This window comes from Anopheles gambiae, chromosome 2 (genome assembly GCF_943734735.2).
Source record: "Anopheles gambiae chromosome 2, idAnoGambNW_F1_1, whole genome shotgun sequence".
NCBI lineage: Eukaryota > Metazoa > Arthropoda > Insecta > Diptera > Culicidae > Anopheles > Anopheles gambiae.
Genome location: NC_064601.1, coordinates 105,138,847 through 105,156,497, shown reverse-complemented (window position 1 = coordinate 105,156,497; position 17,651 = coordinate 105,138,847). Strand labels below are relative to the sequence as shown.

The 17,651-nt window shown below is 45.1% G+C and overlaps 1 protein-coding gene across 15 annotated transcripts in view; it reads left to right on the top strand.

Moving 5' to 3' along the window:
* LOC1277242 (RNA-binding protein Musashi homolog Rbp6) overlaps positions 1-17,651 on the top strand; it is a 591,248-nt gene that overhangs the window by 67,421 nt on the left and 506,176 nt on the right. The window contains exon 1 of one of the 15 annotated variants that reach the window (XM_061643236.1): positions 9,835-9,936. The exons of the other annotated variants lie outside the window; for them this stretch is intronic. Within the exon in view, the coding sequence (XP_061499220.1) occupies positions 9,872-9,936 (65 nt within the window). The 5' untranslated portion in view covers positions 9,835-9,871. Of the gene's footprint in view, positions 1-9,834; positions 9,937-17,651 lie in introns of those variants that run through there. 15 annotated transcript variants of the gene reach the window in all.

Sequence of the window (17,651 nt, the reverse complement as noted above, 5' to 3'; positions counted from 1 at the left end):
CCGCTTCACCGTGTGGGTTCATTTGCGTGGATTTTGGGGTGTGTGTGTGTTTTTTTTATCCGCGTAATGCTGATTGCAAGGGAATGCAGAATGTGTGGAAAGGACTGGACTGGAGAAGTGTGAAGAGAGCGTGGTATTAACAGGCAAAGTCCGTCAGTTTGGAAGCCATTTCGGGGTGCGTGGAATGAGCGGATTAATTGTTGTCGAAGCTATTTTTACGCCGAAGTTGTTCAAAGAGATTTATTTCTGATTCACTACTAGACTTGAATTAGACTTAATCGCGACAAGAGTATGCAGCGACGGAGGACTTCATTTTGTATGATTTCTGAAGTATTTAGACGTTGTTTTGCACATGTAAAACTCCATATGATTCTAGCGATACTTGTTCCATGTAAATAGATATTATATAAAAGAAATGTGGAGCGTGATTCGAAATCCGTGCGCTCTAATAAAACAAAACTAGACACCTTGTAAGATGGTTTTACAGTAACTAATCTGGTTATTGATGTGAATATGTTGCTTTGTAAAGAATTTGAACATAAAAGTGCTGAAATTCTGAAGCTTTCGACAGAGGCAGATGCAGTTTGTATGCTTTCAAACATAAATTATGGATCTTTTCTATGAGCTACTTCTTTACAAGTGAACTCAAAACTCATTTCGCAATGCCTCAATGTTCCGAACCTTCATTCTTGTTCTCAGTGAACCTTGACTTTGCAGCGCTAAGTGAATATTTATTTTCCACCTTACAAGAATGTTGTCAATTTTCGTTCCACTAAATCAATTGCACAACATCCTGAGGTACACTGCGGATCCTTAACTTCGTGTTCGTGTTTTGAAATACCTGGTCAGATTTTTTTTGTCCCACTCAACATTCCCGAACAGCCCGTGGCGATGGAGCGCGATGGTACAAATTCCTTCCCATGTTGTACCTTTAACCCATCAATCTGGCAGTTACGCTGGAAGCTAGAAGCACCCGGTGTGAAGTGTGAAAATACCAATCTCACAACCCTTGGTTTCTGCGTGCTGGGAATGACTCTCTCTCTCTCTCCCAGCATAACGCTTAACATAGCACAGAAATAGTTGGACGCTGTGGCTGGAAACTTCCTGCAACACCTTCCGCGCCGTGATGAATGCTACCTTCAAAGCGGCCCTGGACGGAGCAACATCTCTTGGGGCCTTTTCTCGTACCATTTGCGGTGCCTCGTTCTGAAGGAATGCTTGCCGTGATGCCAACCGTACCTTTGGCTGGCTTCTCACCTGGGCCCGGTTGTGCCGTTTGACCATCGGTGTTGACCATTTCGAAACCCATCCAGTCGTCCATCCAGCCATCCATCCATCAGCATTCGATGTTGGTTGCATAAATATTATGCTTGCTCTCGTTACCGTTGCCGGGCTCCTGGAAGGCCCGTTCCCATACCCTGTGCCCTTGTCACCCTGGCATCCGGTTTGAGGTGGAATCTGTTTGTCGAACGACACCTAGTGTCCCAGGGTGAAATTTTGCTCCGGCGCTGCTCGGCACTCCAGCAAATAGACAAGCAAATTTTGCAGATTATACATTCACCTCGCTCGGTGGCTGGGTCGCTGGTCCCGTGTGGCCGGACCGTGTAGCACCAGTCGCTCCGGGGAGTTATTAAATACTGTTTTCATTTGCACACTTATCCCGACGATTGGATGCAATTGCAGCCGTCAAACCGGGATGGGATGGCGTTTTTGTTTTTGCTCTCGCTTTCGGCGTTCGGCTGTTTGTTTTGTTTGTCCGATTTGGAAGACTCGCTCTGTGCGCGCCCGTCGGTGTACGCGGTGAGGCGAGCCGAGTGCCCCGGGCGATCCGTCCATTAGCCGTGTCAGCGATGATGGAAGCGTTTTTGATGTCGGCAAACTTTGCACAATTAATTTCCAATTGACGCACACACATCGCCGTCGTTATTGGCTGTCAGTTGGATGGATGTTCCGGGCGTGCAAGAAAACAGTGTGCACACGATGATGAAATAGCGATATGTCATAGTGTTTCATTTGAAGTTTCACTGAAAAAAGATCTCCCTAACGTCATATTCTAGCAAGTTTGATTTGATTGTTTCCAAAATTTAGGAAATTGAATCAAAAGGGTGTAAATATATGCTAAATACCTTTCCCAGCGATGCGTTCTCGTATGCTATTGATCGATTCAATCTGGCCCGGGGTCGGCTGTGGGAGATAGGCCTGCTAATCGTGTCTCAAACTCGGGCGCGACACTCATAAATCAGCACTGCCCGCGCTGCGGCGTCCAATGGCTGTCACTGGGATTCGAGAGTTGCGTTGATGTATGGGAATCTCGAATCGCACATACTGCTCGTGACCCCGCATCCAGCCAAAGGTTAGATCATAAGTCAATGAGGCAAGGGAGGGGTCAGACTATCGAGCATGGCCCGCTGTCCAAAACTGCCAACCGAAAGCGCAGAGAAATGTATTTACAAAATTGGCTACCGGTTGATCGCGAACGCATGCCGACGACGGGACGCAGTGGTAGTGGCTAGCAGTGATTATTTGCTGTCTGTAGCCGTGTGTGTGTGCGATTTTGGTACTCTGGAACTTCTAGCGCACTGTGCACTGAACTGTATTGACAAGGGGGATAGCTTTGTAGAGAGGGAGAGGCCCTGCGAAAAAGGGGAAAATTGATGACAACAAATTTATGTGAACATCGAGCATGGCCTACCACATAATGACATGCGTTTAGAAGCGTTTCCTTCGGGTATCGGATACACGATCGCTTTGCTGCGAGGGAGCGTAGGTGCATCGTGATAATCATGTGTGAACTAGGGATGAGTTATTGCGAATTTCGACAGGTTGGACGGCTCGAAGGGGTGTGCGATGGGTGTTTGTGCTAAATTTATTTTAATGTTGATAATTTGTTTTCTGACCGCAAGCGTTCGCACGCATCTGAATTTCAATCAAAGCGTGAATGTCAAATGAAATTGCAATAATATTGCTTAAAGGGTAGAAGAACATCTACCAAGCCAATTAGGAAAATTGCTGAAAATAAAAAGGTAAATGTGTTTATTTATCGATTTTTTTACGAAATCTCTTATATGTTTTATTTTAAATCAATAAACAAAAATGCCACAAACAGAGAGTCTGGCTACTAATATTCCCAAACAACTCGTTGCGCAATACGTTACATTTGCATGAGAAAACAACCCCTTGACTACAGTTTGTCCCATAAAACGACTGCTTTCAATTGCATCTCACATGTGTGTTCCATGAGAGCGCAAACGGTTCACCGCAGACAACTGTACGCAAGCACGCACGGGACACTGCACGGGTTCTGCTGGTGTGCATGTCGTACATGGCATTCAGAGAGGGATAGAGAGAGAGAGAGAGAGCACCGAACAGTCATAAAGAAAAACGTCGCGCCGTCGCAAAACGATCGCACAGCATGACAGCAACGATTATGAGGTAATTTCGCCTGTCGTCATAAGTTGGTCATTTAAATCCAAAACCGCTGTTAAAGGTTGCATGATCGACGATCCTCCGCTGGGCAGCGGGCCAGAAATGAATGGAGACAGAGCACCCAGTAAGGTCAGCTCCTGAGTGTGTGTATGTGTGTGGTCGTGTGGAAAAGTTTATTCGAGTATTATTTTATTTTCAAATTTGACTCCCAACTACGATCTTTACGCGCGTTGGAATATATTTAGAAGGAGAAGAACAACAGCACACACACACACACACACACACACACACACAACCACGCATGATGAAATAAGCTCCTATCATCCATAGGTTTTTTGCTGCATCCATTTGCTTTTACCTATCGCTAATCCCGAAACCGCATTGTAGCGGTGACATTTGGGGTGGTAAATTTGCGAATCACCGTAACGTTCGGGCCCTCTCCGCTTCAAGTTGTCAGCCTGGTAGGAGGAATGGGCGAAAAAAGCCACAAATGTGAAAGGACACCAGCAAAAATAAAGAAAAAAAAAACACACCAACGACACGCATCGGGGTACGCGCTTTTTTTGGAAATGCCGCGGAATCATGCGTGACAGAGTGATATTTATGTCCGTCGATCGTTAGTCGTCGGTCGCTCTCGTTCGATGGATAGCCTGACGGGGTTTTTCTTTTTGCAAATGTTCCTCTACTGTGGGTTAGGTGTGCGGCGGGTGACTCGACACGGTTCGTCGTCGTCGTCGTCCTTGTTGTTGTGTTTCGTGTGCTGCCCGTTTCCGGGACGGTTTCAAGTGCATTTGGGTTGTCGTCCTGTCAGAATTGATTGCCATCGATGGAATATCTGCGACAGCGCGTTGTATAATACTCGTGCGCGCTTTTGGGGACGGTGAACGGGAAATGTTCCTGTCTGTTCATGTTCCTGAGTGTCCCTCGATCCGGTACCACGCAAGAGTTATGCAAGATTTGGGGACGATTGAAGGTTCAGACACAGAAGCGAAACGGATCGCATAGATCGTGTGCGTTTTTCGTTGTTGTTGGTGGAACACGGTTGTGGCAAAGAAGAATTGCTTGGTGGAACGAAAGATAACGACATTCGGTAGGACAATGGCAATACGGAAATAGGGAAAGCAATTGTTTGGTAGGTGCGTTAGATGGTAAAGTGCACAAAATAGAGAATGTACGTAGGTAATAAATTTCTTTCTTCGCAAACTGGCGGTTCGAGTAGATCGAACAAAAGGAACCTTATTTCATCAGTTGATCGTTGACTACTAGTTTTGGAATTATTGTTTTTAACTTCAAAAATTTATTAAATAAATTAATATTAAGCGTTTTGAATATGCCAGATGCGATTTTATGATCGTTACGATGATGAGGTATAGTACGGTATGAGGTATACGAAAAGATCATCTACATGATACACATAAATTAAGGCGTTAATTATTCAAAACAGGATCTACAGAATAGGATGTATTGTTATTCTGAAGAACCTAGCAGTGCAAAAGTCGGATAGTCAGCTCTTGCTCCGGGCGGATTGTCCATATGAGGCTTGACCCCATGACGAGCATGTTATTAAGTCGTGAGAGTTGACACCTTTACTACGGGACCGCCCTCAAGACAATGACAATCCAATGACATAAAATACTGTATCAACTGTTATACCCCTGAACGAGTCTAAAGGTGGTAAGATCTATTGGGCAATGCTTCCAATTCTTTCTCCTAATGAGATTACCATATTGAAGATGTATACCAAACATTTGTTGAGTTAAGTCTGTTTAACATTCAATATCTGATTTGAATTTAAATAAAATTAGTTCATATTTGATTTAAATGCCAATACTAGCGAGTAAGGCTGCTTTGTCATTATCAGTAACTCCTCCATGTTTGTATCAGTATGGTATGGTTTACAAATCGAATAGTTATGTTCTGCTTGTTTACGATTATCAAAATTTAATCAATTTCCATTACCAAATATTGCCCTTTCTACACAGTTCACATTAGATTAAACTCCCATCCAAAATGAACATGACAAAACTGCTAACCATTTCCTGGTAGCTGCATCCATAAATTGTACGATTATTGTTCTACCGACTACTGATCCTGTTATCAAAATCGCATCACCCTGCAAACGCCACAAAGATACTGTCGGTCACGGCGATCAGCCTGTTGAAAACAGTTTGCTACTCCATGGCAATAAATGTGATAACCAGCAACAGATCGAAGTGGAATGATAATAAGTTTGCTTTGCTGCTCTAGTCTCGAGACTCCAGTCACTTTCCTGGTACGACGGTGAACGCAAGTCGAGGGAGAGAACACGCGCGTCTCGATCATAATTTGCTGCTTATTGCAAACGTACCGATGAAGCGATGAAAGCGGAATGCGAACTAAAATTGTCACAGCTGAGACAAGGCAGGCAGCGACAACCCTTCAGCATGTGCAGTGGCGTGTGGCGGGCTGGTACAAGCTGATAGGGTGAGGCATCTTCCCAACCCTGTTCTTTCCTAACCCTTTTTCACCAGCAGCACGATGGGCAATTTTCATGGCGGAAGGTCTTTGACCAGCAGTGTTGTTCTTGTGGACATAGTGTGGTTTGCGCTCTTACCACATTGGTACCACTGCGAAGGAGAACAAAACAAGACATAGCCACAAAAAAGTGCAAGAACATAAGACTAAATTAATGTGGGAAAATGTACGCCTTCTTCCCTCCTGCTCGTAACTTCAATCTGCCTTTCCTCCCCCGGACAGCAAATGTTCGCTTGGCTTGTCTTTTGCAAATAAACACGTGCTCGTAGGATCGTTTTTTTGAGTTTTGTTTTTGTTAAGCGTTTGTATCCATATGTGTAATCCACTCTTTTTTTAACGCTCCCTTTGCCGCCCGTTGTTTTGTGCTGGCGGTAGGGGGACTTTTCTCGGTGTTATTTCCAATTTTCCCTTGCTGGGTGATGTTTTTCTCCGCTCTGTATCTCTCTCTCTCTGTCCTTCTCACAATATCTTGTGAGGTTTGGGCTACACTGAGGATTGTGGCATGTTTGTGGCAATTTGTACGACAAAAGCCTTCCCGTCCCGTGCGCTCTTGGTGCGCTGTGATGCATATCTATTTTTTCTCGGACGCTCGTAATCGGGTTCGGGTTTTCGTTTCATGTCATTTTATGAAATCTTGCGTGTTGTTTGGTCTGACGGTTTGGCTCCCGGCATGCTTTAAGTGCATGTTTTCAATGTATGAATGTACATTTGTACCGGTAGCAATGCAGGGCACTGTGTGTGTGATGGGAAAGATTAACAAGTCGTTCTCTAACGAGCCTGTGAGGAATCTATTAATCCAGTAAGAGTGTTGGTGCATTTGTTGCTTTTCTGCTGTCATTTAAGAATTCCATCGACAAGCTGGTTATGTAGATGGTTTTCAAACACGCTGACATGCGGGTTTTTTTTGCTCTGCTGTTTTGTTGTCTCACGTTGCAACTTCCCTTGCGTGTGCGGTGATCTTATTTGAGAGAGGGGTCGAAATTTCCTTAAGTATCGCTAATGGACGGAACGTGCTAGAGCGTGATGAGCACTTCGATGGTGTATGGATGGATGGATGGTGTAGAAGAAGACACCGTACGCGTCATTGCATTCTTGTTGAACGGTGCACCACTGCAACGGTGACGCTCTGCCGACAACTGCGTAATCAAAAATGCCATTTGGGTATTTAACAAGAAGATAAGGTTTCTTCATGTTTCTTGTGCGAATATTGCAAGCCTTCATACTTCAATAATTTTTTCTCAATGTTAAAAAAAGTTAGAATACGTAGGTCTTTTATTGTTATATTTTTTTCTTTATTTATTTTTTTGAAGAATAGTTTCAATATAACGTTACAGCTTATTAAGGCTCGTCGAGGACTGATCAAGCCTTGATTTACTACGCCTGTCGAAAAAGAAGCAATTTAATCTTACAAGATACGACTTCTTCGAGGTAATTCTTCATCGAGTGCATTAAAGGGTTATTTATTCACTATTTTTAGATGCATTTCGCTGGAAATTGCTTCCAGACGATGATGCTGCATCTTTTCAAAGCGTTCTTTTAGTACGTGAAAAATGTGTTTTAATTTTAAATTATTGCCTCGGTAGCATCAACTGAGCTTATCATCTCTAAAACACGCTTCGGGATTTATCAAGCAAAGCACAAAAAAGAAATCGGTTATTTATGTTTTTGCCTGTGTTATTTTCCACCCCTCGCACCATGAACCTTACTTTCGTCATCAGACGATTTTAAAAGAATCAAACTCGGTTAGCAACATCTGCTCCATTTCACTTCTTGTACGCAAGACAGCCAACTGCTTATAAATGCTCTCGAGCATTTTTTTTCCTTCTCTCTCGTCGCCCCTTTTCGATCGAACGAGACGTGGAACGATTTATTTTTATGATGACATGCAAAGGAGCAAAATAAATAACGAAACCCTGATTGTGCAAAAGCAAACCTGCGCGCTTCAAAAGGGGGGGAAGCGGTTTGCAAAACGGTCCAAGATGTCAATGGGCAAGATTACACGTGCGATGTATTATACGTTCGCCCAGCTGTGCCTCGCCCCATAGCTCCGACAGGATAAAGTGATGGAGAGAAAGAGAAAAAAAGGCACCACCCGAATAATGTACGTATCCCGTCAAAGGACAAATCATTACGCAAAAAAGGTTTTACGCGTGCAGGTGAGCGCGAGCGGTGGGGCAGGATGTCTAAAAAACGGATGGCGTAAGCGAAAAATAATCGTTCCATATTTTGTTCCCAATTTGCGGGGTGCTGGGGGGGCCAAAACGATCGCACTGTGGTGGGAGGAAAAGGCGATGATGAGGTTGTGAATTTTGAATATTTACATTTTCTCATGTTTCAAGCGCAACGCAACGGCACGAAGGGGACAAACAGTGTATTAAGATGATGGAGTATTTTGCTGTTATTTGCATATGTGCAAGAGATTTAGTGTGTGTGTGTGTTTGAGGTGCTTGTTGTTGTTTTTTGTTGTTGGTGGGACGCAGAAGGAAATGCAAATCATCACATTTTCCTAATTTATTTCCGCAATTCGTGCGTGGCACGAGGCAAGCAGTGCTTCTAAAGGCACCGGGATTTTGGTTTTACTCGTCAATTTTTTTACTTCGAACCGGTTAGCAAAATTCTAAGTGAAAGAAGTTCGCTGCATCGCTTAAAAGCAAAGCAAAAGGCGCAAGCATAGGAGGAAGCAAAGGCAAAAAAAAACCTTTCCGCGCAAAACAACACTTGACGACGTAAATTAAATTTTCATCTGGTGCCGCGCTTTGACGTGACCCTCGAGCGCCAGAAGGTGGAGGATAATTTATTTAATTATTCACTCGAACGCCGCATACAGCCGGGCCTGTGGGGGTGTGTGTTTGTGCATGTGTGTGTGTGTGCGTGTTTTGCTGGTGGTAGGGTTGTGTGATGGATTCTGGCTGGAAAGTTTCCAATTCTGTGGAAATCTTTCACCCTTTTGCACCCAACTCTGCACAACCCAGGAGCAGTGCGTCCTCCATCGGCAGAGTGCTGGTTGCTGACGAGAACGTCGATGAAGTGTGTCCCGTTCGTTTCGGGATGGTCTCGGGTATGGTGTCGAGGTCGAATGGTTTTTGCAGTCAAGTTTTTTGACCCAATTTTGGTGCGGGGGGCAGTTTATCTTAGCACATCCCAGCCTTTGCCTTGCACACACCCGTCCATATCCACCTTTTGGTGAGTAAGTGTATGTGAGTGTGGGTGTGCGTGTTTGGTATGAAAATGGTGTGATGGGAAAGGCGAACATTTCTAAGTTGTATTTTTGCAGCTAAAACAAAATTTGACCCCATGGGTTGCGAAACTGGTATTTCGAAAAACAACAGAAAGGAATTGGTCGTTGTTGGTGTTTTGCTTGTGTTTGGGTAAAACACTCAAAAATGCTTGAAGAATCGTTTTATTTTTCTTTAGCTCTTGTAAAAACATTTGCAAAAGTAACAAATTGGTTGATAAAATTAGTGATAATCCTCATCAAGTGTCTGAATTCTTCTGAGAGTTTGATCGTAGCCTATAAACAAGGGCCTCCGAAACTGTTGCTTGTCATCGTGTCGATCGTAGTAGCCTTTGCGAAGACACAAATCGTTACGTAATACCGGGTTGACTCAAGCTCACCTCAGTTACAATTTATCATTTGCCTGAAACAGAACGAAAATGTAAAGATCGCTGCAAGAACTCAAGTTTCCACAAACTCAAGATATTTTCCATAACGGTTACTAGTAGTACTAGAAGTAGTGAATCTCCGGCACTGGATTCCGTCTCGCCGATTTCCTTTTTGCAATTCGTGCACATTAATACGGGTACGGAACGAATCAAGGTACTTTGCGCGCGCGTGTGTTTGTGTGTGTGTGTGTGTAAGTTTGGAAGCGACCACCATCGTTGATGGCGTACGATACGGTCCTCTACCGTAATGCCGGAAACACAACATTAGATGAACATTTTTCGTCCGACCGAAAGAGCGAACCTGAAGACACGACATACACGAAACACGGCACGGTAAGTTTCGTTCGGCCTACTTGAGACCGTAACCTCCAGAACGGGCCGCAGGGCCAGATTAAGTTCGTTCAGACCCTTGAGACGGGTGGTGTAAGTGCTGTGCCGCGTCGTAGCAACGTAGGGAAAACTTTACAGCCGCTCCTGCACACTTCCCCATTCCTGTTCGGCTAGTTGAGAGTGCATACATACAAATGAAAGGCCTTTCGCTGGTACGATGAATTATTTTATTCGTCCGAAGCGCAGTCGCACCCGTCCGCGCAGTATGGGAGCAGCCCACGAGGTCGCCACTTTCGGGAGTTTGCATATTTTACGCCGTGCTAAATCGTATCGTGTACCGCATTGCCCATTGCACCGGTGACGTGGTGTGAAGTGAAGTGGTGCGACGCGGATGTCTCATGTCAAGCATTCTCCCCCTGTCCGGGCTTTAATATTGAGCATTTTTTCGGCGGAAAGCAAATTCGTAACTGACCCTGGTGGGGCCGCTTGGACTAACCTGGTCGACTAACCGTTTGACCTTACGCTAAGCGAGCGGGATTTATGTGGAAGGGTTGTTTCGCTCCATGATGGCAATGTTTTTTTTTTTTGAGTCATCCACCCTGAGTAGTTTCCCCGCTTCTGATTCAGCTCCGGGGTTAGCCGACTGTTGTTTTCCAATCAATGGGCCAGAATGAAGTCTCCTTCCCCGAGGGCAGAGAGGATGTGTCCAGCGTTGTATGAAGTCATTAGGTAAACATATCCCGGTCAAACATATGCCCGCTCGATACTCGGACACACTGCACGCTGGTCGCCGCCCGGTTGTTTGACTGTGGTGGACATTCCCCATACCAACCGTCGTCGCTTCCGCTTTGGAGGGTCGCCGAGTTCCTAACCCGCTGCAATACGCTGCCACACGAAACGGGCCGAATTCACGCTCGGCTGGGTGTGAAATATTTCCTGCGGTAGAATGCATTACATCCTCGGCGCTGCGGGTCGATATGTGGGCACCTGGAAGGGTGGGGGTGGGGCGATGTTTTGAGCAAAAATTTATGCACTTTTAAGTGAGAATCCAACACGGCAAGCATCACTCAGCCTGGATGTGGATGTAGATGTGAGGGTGAGTTTGATGCGGAAAAACGTTATGTGGTTGGTAGAAGTAGGTAGGGCGCCGTGAGCAGAGGGCAGAGAGGATGTCTACAATTAGCGATGAATTTATTTTGACATTTATGAGATGTTCGCGCTGTTCCAATGGGTACTGAGATAGGGAAAAAGTAAAGTTTTGCTGTTGTGTTGATGTTGCTGATGACGGTGAACTTTCTTTACGATCTGATGTAGATCTTCTCGCATCGCTACTTACTCGTTTGGATGCTGCGGAGGTGCGCTTGGAAGACTGGCTTGGAGAGACGGTTTAGAGCGCTTCAGCTTAGTTGTTAAAATCAAAGTTTGTACCTTTCCGCTGAGTGAGAAGTTGTCGATTAAATTTACATAAACTCTTTCAAAAGGGGTTCAACAAAAGGAGCAAACTTTATTCAAAATAGCGATTTAAGGGTGCAAGAGACTAGGGGTAAATGTCGAGCCGTGTAAATTGCAATACAAATTTTGTTGTACATTAAAAATGTAAAGGCTTAGAGAAATTTTATTCTTATGAAAAATATATCAACGCGTTGCTATGGCGTATCTAAGCTTGTAAATATGGCCTCTTTAGACCGCTCAATAGAACATAATTAAACAATTGTATTTCATCAATTAGAGTACTTTAGGCATGGTGGCTAGATACACTTCCAGTGGATTCATAGTTCTGATTTTGGTAGCCATGATGGATGGAGATTTCCATGGAGATTGTCAGATAGGCAGTTATGGTTGCTAAGGACTTCATATGAGTTGCTAAGTAACTTTGGAATCCCTTGCTGTCAAATGAGGATTGGTCAAAGTACAATGGACCGAATCGTCCGGTAGTAATTTATGGACCTTGATCTTAATCCAATAATATACGAATCGGAATTTCGTGGGCGAATATAATCAATGTAAATACTGTCAACTGTCTCTTTTCCGCGCCTACAATCCCAGTTTCTGTTATGTCGCAACCGCGAGATTCCGGTTCGTGTATTTTTGGCCTTAGAGAATCTAGACAGCCAATTCAGATGTGGAATTAAGAGACATTCGTCATGGGCATGTCGAAGAGACACAAAATGGAGTATGGAATGGGACGGAACTGTTCAAAACTGTTTGAACTTTGCTAGACATAAGATCTAATCTTTTTTGTTAGGTTTAGGATGGCCCAAAAATTACCTTTTCCTAGATTACTTTCCCTTTAGTTTTTCTGCTAACAATTTTCCAATCCAACGTAACATTCGCAACTTTGCTACCTTATAGTCAATGTATTAAACTGTTGCGCCCTAACCTACTGCAACTGCAAAGCTTTTTAAGCTACCCGGTGCACGTTGTTGTTGCAGTGCCCGAAACAAATACACACACAGACACACGATGCACCAGATCACACACACCGGACCCGCTTTCAACTGCATGGTCCGCTAACCGCCATTACGGCTGTGAAATTGCCCATACGTAATCGGATCGTTTAGAAGAAGCCACGAGTCTCATTTAAATAATAACGTCCGCGTGGTGGCACGGAGTTTTGTTTCACCCGCATCTTCCTCATGGCATTCCCCCATTTGGAGCTGCTTTGGGACTCTTTCCCGCCTCCCCGACCTGCGTCTCATTTGCTTGTGCTGTAGCGCTAGCCTTTTTGCACAAAACGATGAATGAATTGAGCGGCGGGAAGAGAAGCCGAAGACGATATTCGTTAGCAGCACCATTGTTAGCCTGTGCCAAGATTGGCCACGGTTCGCTCGCGGAAGACAAAGTGCATCGCTGTGCTGCATGCGTACGTAGGGACGGGGGAGTAGCGGAGTAGGATAGCAATGGGTTGCCATAAAGCAACCCAGCAGCGTGGCAGCGATCGTCTGTGGCAGATAGCGGTGTGCGATGGGTGAAAGGAAGCAGTGCAGCCCATTAATCAGCGCCCGAGAATCTCACACAGCAAAGACGACGGTTCTGAATAAAAAAAACCCTGGATCCACAATCTCTCTTCGCTTTCTTTGTCGGATGACGGAAAAGCCCATCCACCAGCGACACCGGGGAGGAAGGTTGCTTGAAACCCGATGGAGAAGGTTGGTCACTACTACTCGTAACCCATGGAGCATGCAAACATGGGATATAAATACAACCGTCACAAATGGATGGAAGGAAAAGAAGGGGTCTTAGGTTATTTGCTGCTGAACAAAACGTTGACACGAGTGGCATGGAACAAGACGCGATGCGTCCAGGGAGGGCAGGGCAGAGCGTACAACTTCATTCTTGAAATGATGAGGTACAGCAACCGTCCAAAACCGGGGAGGTTCCCGGTTGACGGTTGACGCTTGTTGATGCCCGTACACCGCAGCGCTAACGAACTGGAACCGTCATGTGGTAAAGCCCGAGCGGAAGAGGAGCCTCGGCGAGCCGAGAGCAAGATGCTCTGCTGGCAACGTGTTGACGGCGTAGGTCATGGTCGCAACGGTTGGTCCACGGCGCGTCGCGTGTCCCTTTAATCGTACGTACGATTTCGTGTACGAATCCCGCCCTGTTTATTGTACGCTGACGGGTTGGCCAGAGTAGCAGCAATGCAAATCATTGGGACGGGTGGTGGTCGTGGGTGCTGGTTGGTGGATGGATGCTTACTTTTTGTTGCTGCATAAATAATGAACATCGGGAAAATGGGGTTGCACTGTTGGGCACGATGCACTTTAAATAGTGTGTCTGTGTGCTACGATTAACAGCTGTCTTTTTAGGAAGCAAAGTAATGACGACACACACACAGTCATGGGTTTATGCTCTTCCAACCCAAGGATCAAAAGGGCAAGAGTTGAATGATATGATGAATAACTGTACTTGTAGCTATTTTTGGTTCAGCTGAGCAATTATTTACAATGAAATAAACTAAAAAAAAAAAATCAAATTGCACTGCTATTTTTGTAATATGGTGTAACAGTAGTATTTCTTCTGACAGATACTCTGTGAGATAAACTAGTACGTGAATATTTGTACCGCTGCTTGCAATCTCGCTAGTGCAGTTACATGCAAGAAAATTAAATTTTGTTCTTTCCTACCCCGGGCATAATTGATGTTGCAATTCTTTTCAATTTGCATTTACACGTCAGCGTTAACGAACAAGCAGCGAGTGTCTGAAGTCTGTCCAGCCCGCTATCATCATCTAAGCTTAGACCATAAAAAAACCTACCGGTGACACCTTCGCTTTCGGTTCAGGTATAAAATTCCCTTTCTTTTACGACTTTACCCACAGCTTGCCACAGTTTACTACTTCTACCCGGCCGAAGAAAGTAGTAAATTCGCCACGTACCGACCGTGGCCTCGTAGCGATCCTGTCACATCAGGTTGCTCCACGTCTTACGCTTGTCAAGTTACGCGAGCGCGCGCCAATGCAGGATGGATGTTGCAGTTTCGATGAAGCATCTCATTTGCAACTTTCTTCTTGTCATGGGCTGTGCCGCCTGCATGGCTACACCTGTGTCCCGTACGGCTTTGGGCCAATCGGCTGAGTAAACAGCTTTTTACGGCCCTGGAATAACCAAGCAGCCAACTGGCGGAAGGTTTCGCGCAATGCTGCGCCGACGATGGGCAGGCGATACGTTTTTAGAAGCGCACTGCCCTACTAGTGTGCTTGCACAAAAGTGTGATATAGGGGGGTTTCTTTTTCTTTTATGACGCCATCGGATGAGTTGTAAATGGTGGGATGACGGTGGAAAATTTCCTTCCAGCGTTGCAAAGTCGTATGGTGTTAGATGTTTCGTGAAACTAATTTAATAGAACAGGAACTGTGGAGGAAAATCCCTCCAACACTTCTAGCGTAGTCTAGAATGTTTTTTTTTGCTGTCTACACAAACGGGCATCGCGGTTACTGTGTTCCCAGTGTGCCATCCGGCAAGCCGCTCAGTCCATCAAGTGCGGTCAGACAGCAGTGGAGGATGACGCGGGTGGTTGCTATGGTTATTCCCGTCCAATGTAGTATCTTCCCAAGCACACACACACACACATCGATGTCGGTGATAAACCCCCAGAGAGGAGGGAGTGTGTGATCCGAACGTTCCAAGCGCCGGGCAAACATTGGTCAAGGATTGGTAAACATAAATTAAAAACATGTTTGCATGAGCGTGCAAGTGAACTGGAACGGGCAGAAAAATGGGAAGGAAAAAAAAACAGCCTTTCACCCACTACTACTACACCAGTAACGCATTGGGGACATGGATTGTGGCGAGCGGTAGGAGGGGGGAATACTTCAGATCGAAAACGACGACACAACACCACGTGCAGTGAATGTGCGGTGCATAGTTGGCTGCCTGCCGGAAGCAGAGAAACATGAAACAAAAACGCCCGGTTATGTATCGTCCGTCACACCTACGCGGTGCTAAGTGTCCCGGGGTACGTAGTTCGCCTAGGACGACGGGCGCTTAGCATAGCTAGTAGTAGTAGTAGTAGTGTGCCCTCCGGGGTCGGTGGTTGGCGAGAGAGACCGAAAGAGTGTGAGAGATATTGCAGTCTTATCAATGCTATATATTAGGTTTTTGTTGTTGTTGTTGTTGCGTGTTTCTCCTTCTTCGACTGGCCAAACAAGCTTTGCCCGGGCGCGGCTCGAACATGCCAGTCAACGTTCGGTCGTGGAAGTGGAAGTCCTGTTCGTCGAGGGTGGGGGTGCGTCCCAGTAGTCGTATCGGCGGGCCTGATCGGTTCAGTAAATAAAACCGATGTTTATCGATTATCCTTCGCAGTTCCCCGTGGCAGTTCAGGGAGGATTGTTTGCTTTAGCATGGGTTTTGCTTTGCGTCATTCCATTCCATTCGCACTACAGTGCTAGGAGAGGGAGATTAGAGTGTGTTCGTATGTTATTTTCTGGTATGCTTGCAGGTAATATTGCAGTAGCGTATCGTACATTGGAGATGGCAGTTTTCTGAGTTTTACTAAACTGGAACTGGATGTATTTACGGTCAGTTACGGTTTCTCAGAAAAAGCAGCTTACTGGCACTGGAGCTACCACGGCTAAGTCACACTGCTGAAAGGATAAATTTTAGCATGGGAAATACCACAACCTCAGGTCATTTGAGCATTTTTCATGAGCTTTCGCGTGAGTGTCTACCGGGAGGATAAAAGCAGTGCGCAGTCATTCAAGACGTTTCGTAATAATTCCTGCCCGCGGTGTGACTGGTCGCAGTAAATTATCATAATAGAGATTGGATGTTGACACCGGACGGAGCGGAGTTATGACCCCCACTGCCGTGCGATTCGAATTTGCGCCTTCCTTCCAGTTGGTAAACCATTTTTCTTTCAACTGCTTTTCAACTCTCCGTCTGCAACTTGCGCGTGGAGCAGCGTCTTTTCTGTAGCTGGTTGGCACAACTGGCTCCGAAAAGGCCAAGAAAATGATGGGACAAGTTTTCGAGAAGGTGAAATTTAAATATTTATTACTCATCGGAAAACTATTGCACGGGAAGAAGAAGGTGCGTCTTTATTCTCTCTCTCTCTCTCTCTCTCTCTCTCTCTCTCTCTCTCTCTCTCTCACTCTTGCAACAGAGCGGATGGGAAGAGCATAAAGTTGTGCGACGGTTTTTTTTTCATTGTACAATTTTTGCATGAATCAATTTTCCACACAAAAGTTGGTAATGGATGTTCATTTAATTTGGTGCTGCTGAACTTTTGGTGGTTCTTTGCGCGATTTACTTGCGGTTCGGACAAAGTGAGAGAGTCCACCGTAGGAAGATGAATCGATTGTCCTGGCGGTTTGTTGACGGGCTGGAGAGGTAAATGTTATGAAGTATAACTTTTGGGCTGATTCATAGTATATTTATGAGGTTTTTTTCCAGCATTAACTTAATTTTTATATCGTGGTTAATCAAATGGAACGGTACACGACCTGAGTCACGTTTCTAAAATAAATAGAAAGCTACTGAGGCATTTTCGTATCAAATATTTTAAAGTTTTTAAGCGTGCTCTTGTTTATATGTTTTTAAGAGTGAAATTTTTGAACGCTGCTTAAATTTTGTTTGTTGCAAAAAAGCTAATTGTTCAATATTGGATCGATCTAACGTGATTTTGTTAAATTCGGAAGGGATTACAATTTGCCTCTAATATAGGTAAACTTTTTGGATTTCCAATATTTTTTCTGAATTTACATATACAGATTTTGTACATTTAAAAATGTAAAATGATTAGCTTCTCTTAAGATGCCATGGGTGAAATAAGAGCCAAAACATGTACCAATTATTAACCCCTTTTATGGGCGATTGTTGCACGCGTGTTGACACCTGAAGTAGATGAGCGAACAGTTTGATCCTGCTGGGCACAGCTTTGCCCAATGTGCGGCTCACTCGGTTGGAAGCTGCACGACCATCGGAATGTTCGTGGTTATGTGGTTTGCGGTCCTTGGTACCGGTTGAACCTTGGCACCGTCGTGTTACACTGCTGCTCCACAGGAAGCTCCACATTTCCAGACCGAAGCCTCCCGGTGATGGAGCTGCAAAAAGCAAAGTAATGCAACAAATGACAGCTCAGCGGGAGCCGGCGAGAGCCGAACAGTGTGGGGCTTGTCTGTGTGTCTGTCTCTGTGTGTATAGCAGGCGATTTGACATGGTTGGATGCGGTCGTTCTGAATGTCGGTTGCGTATCTAAACCCAGCAAATTGGAGTGAA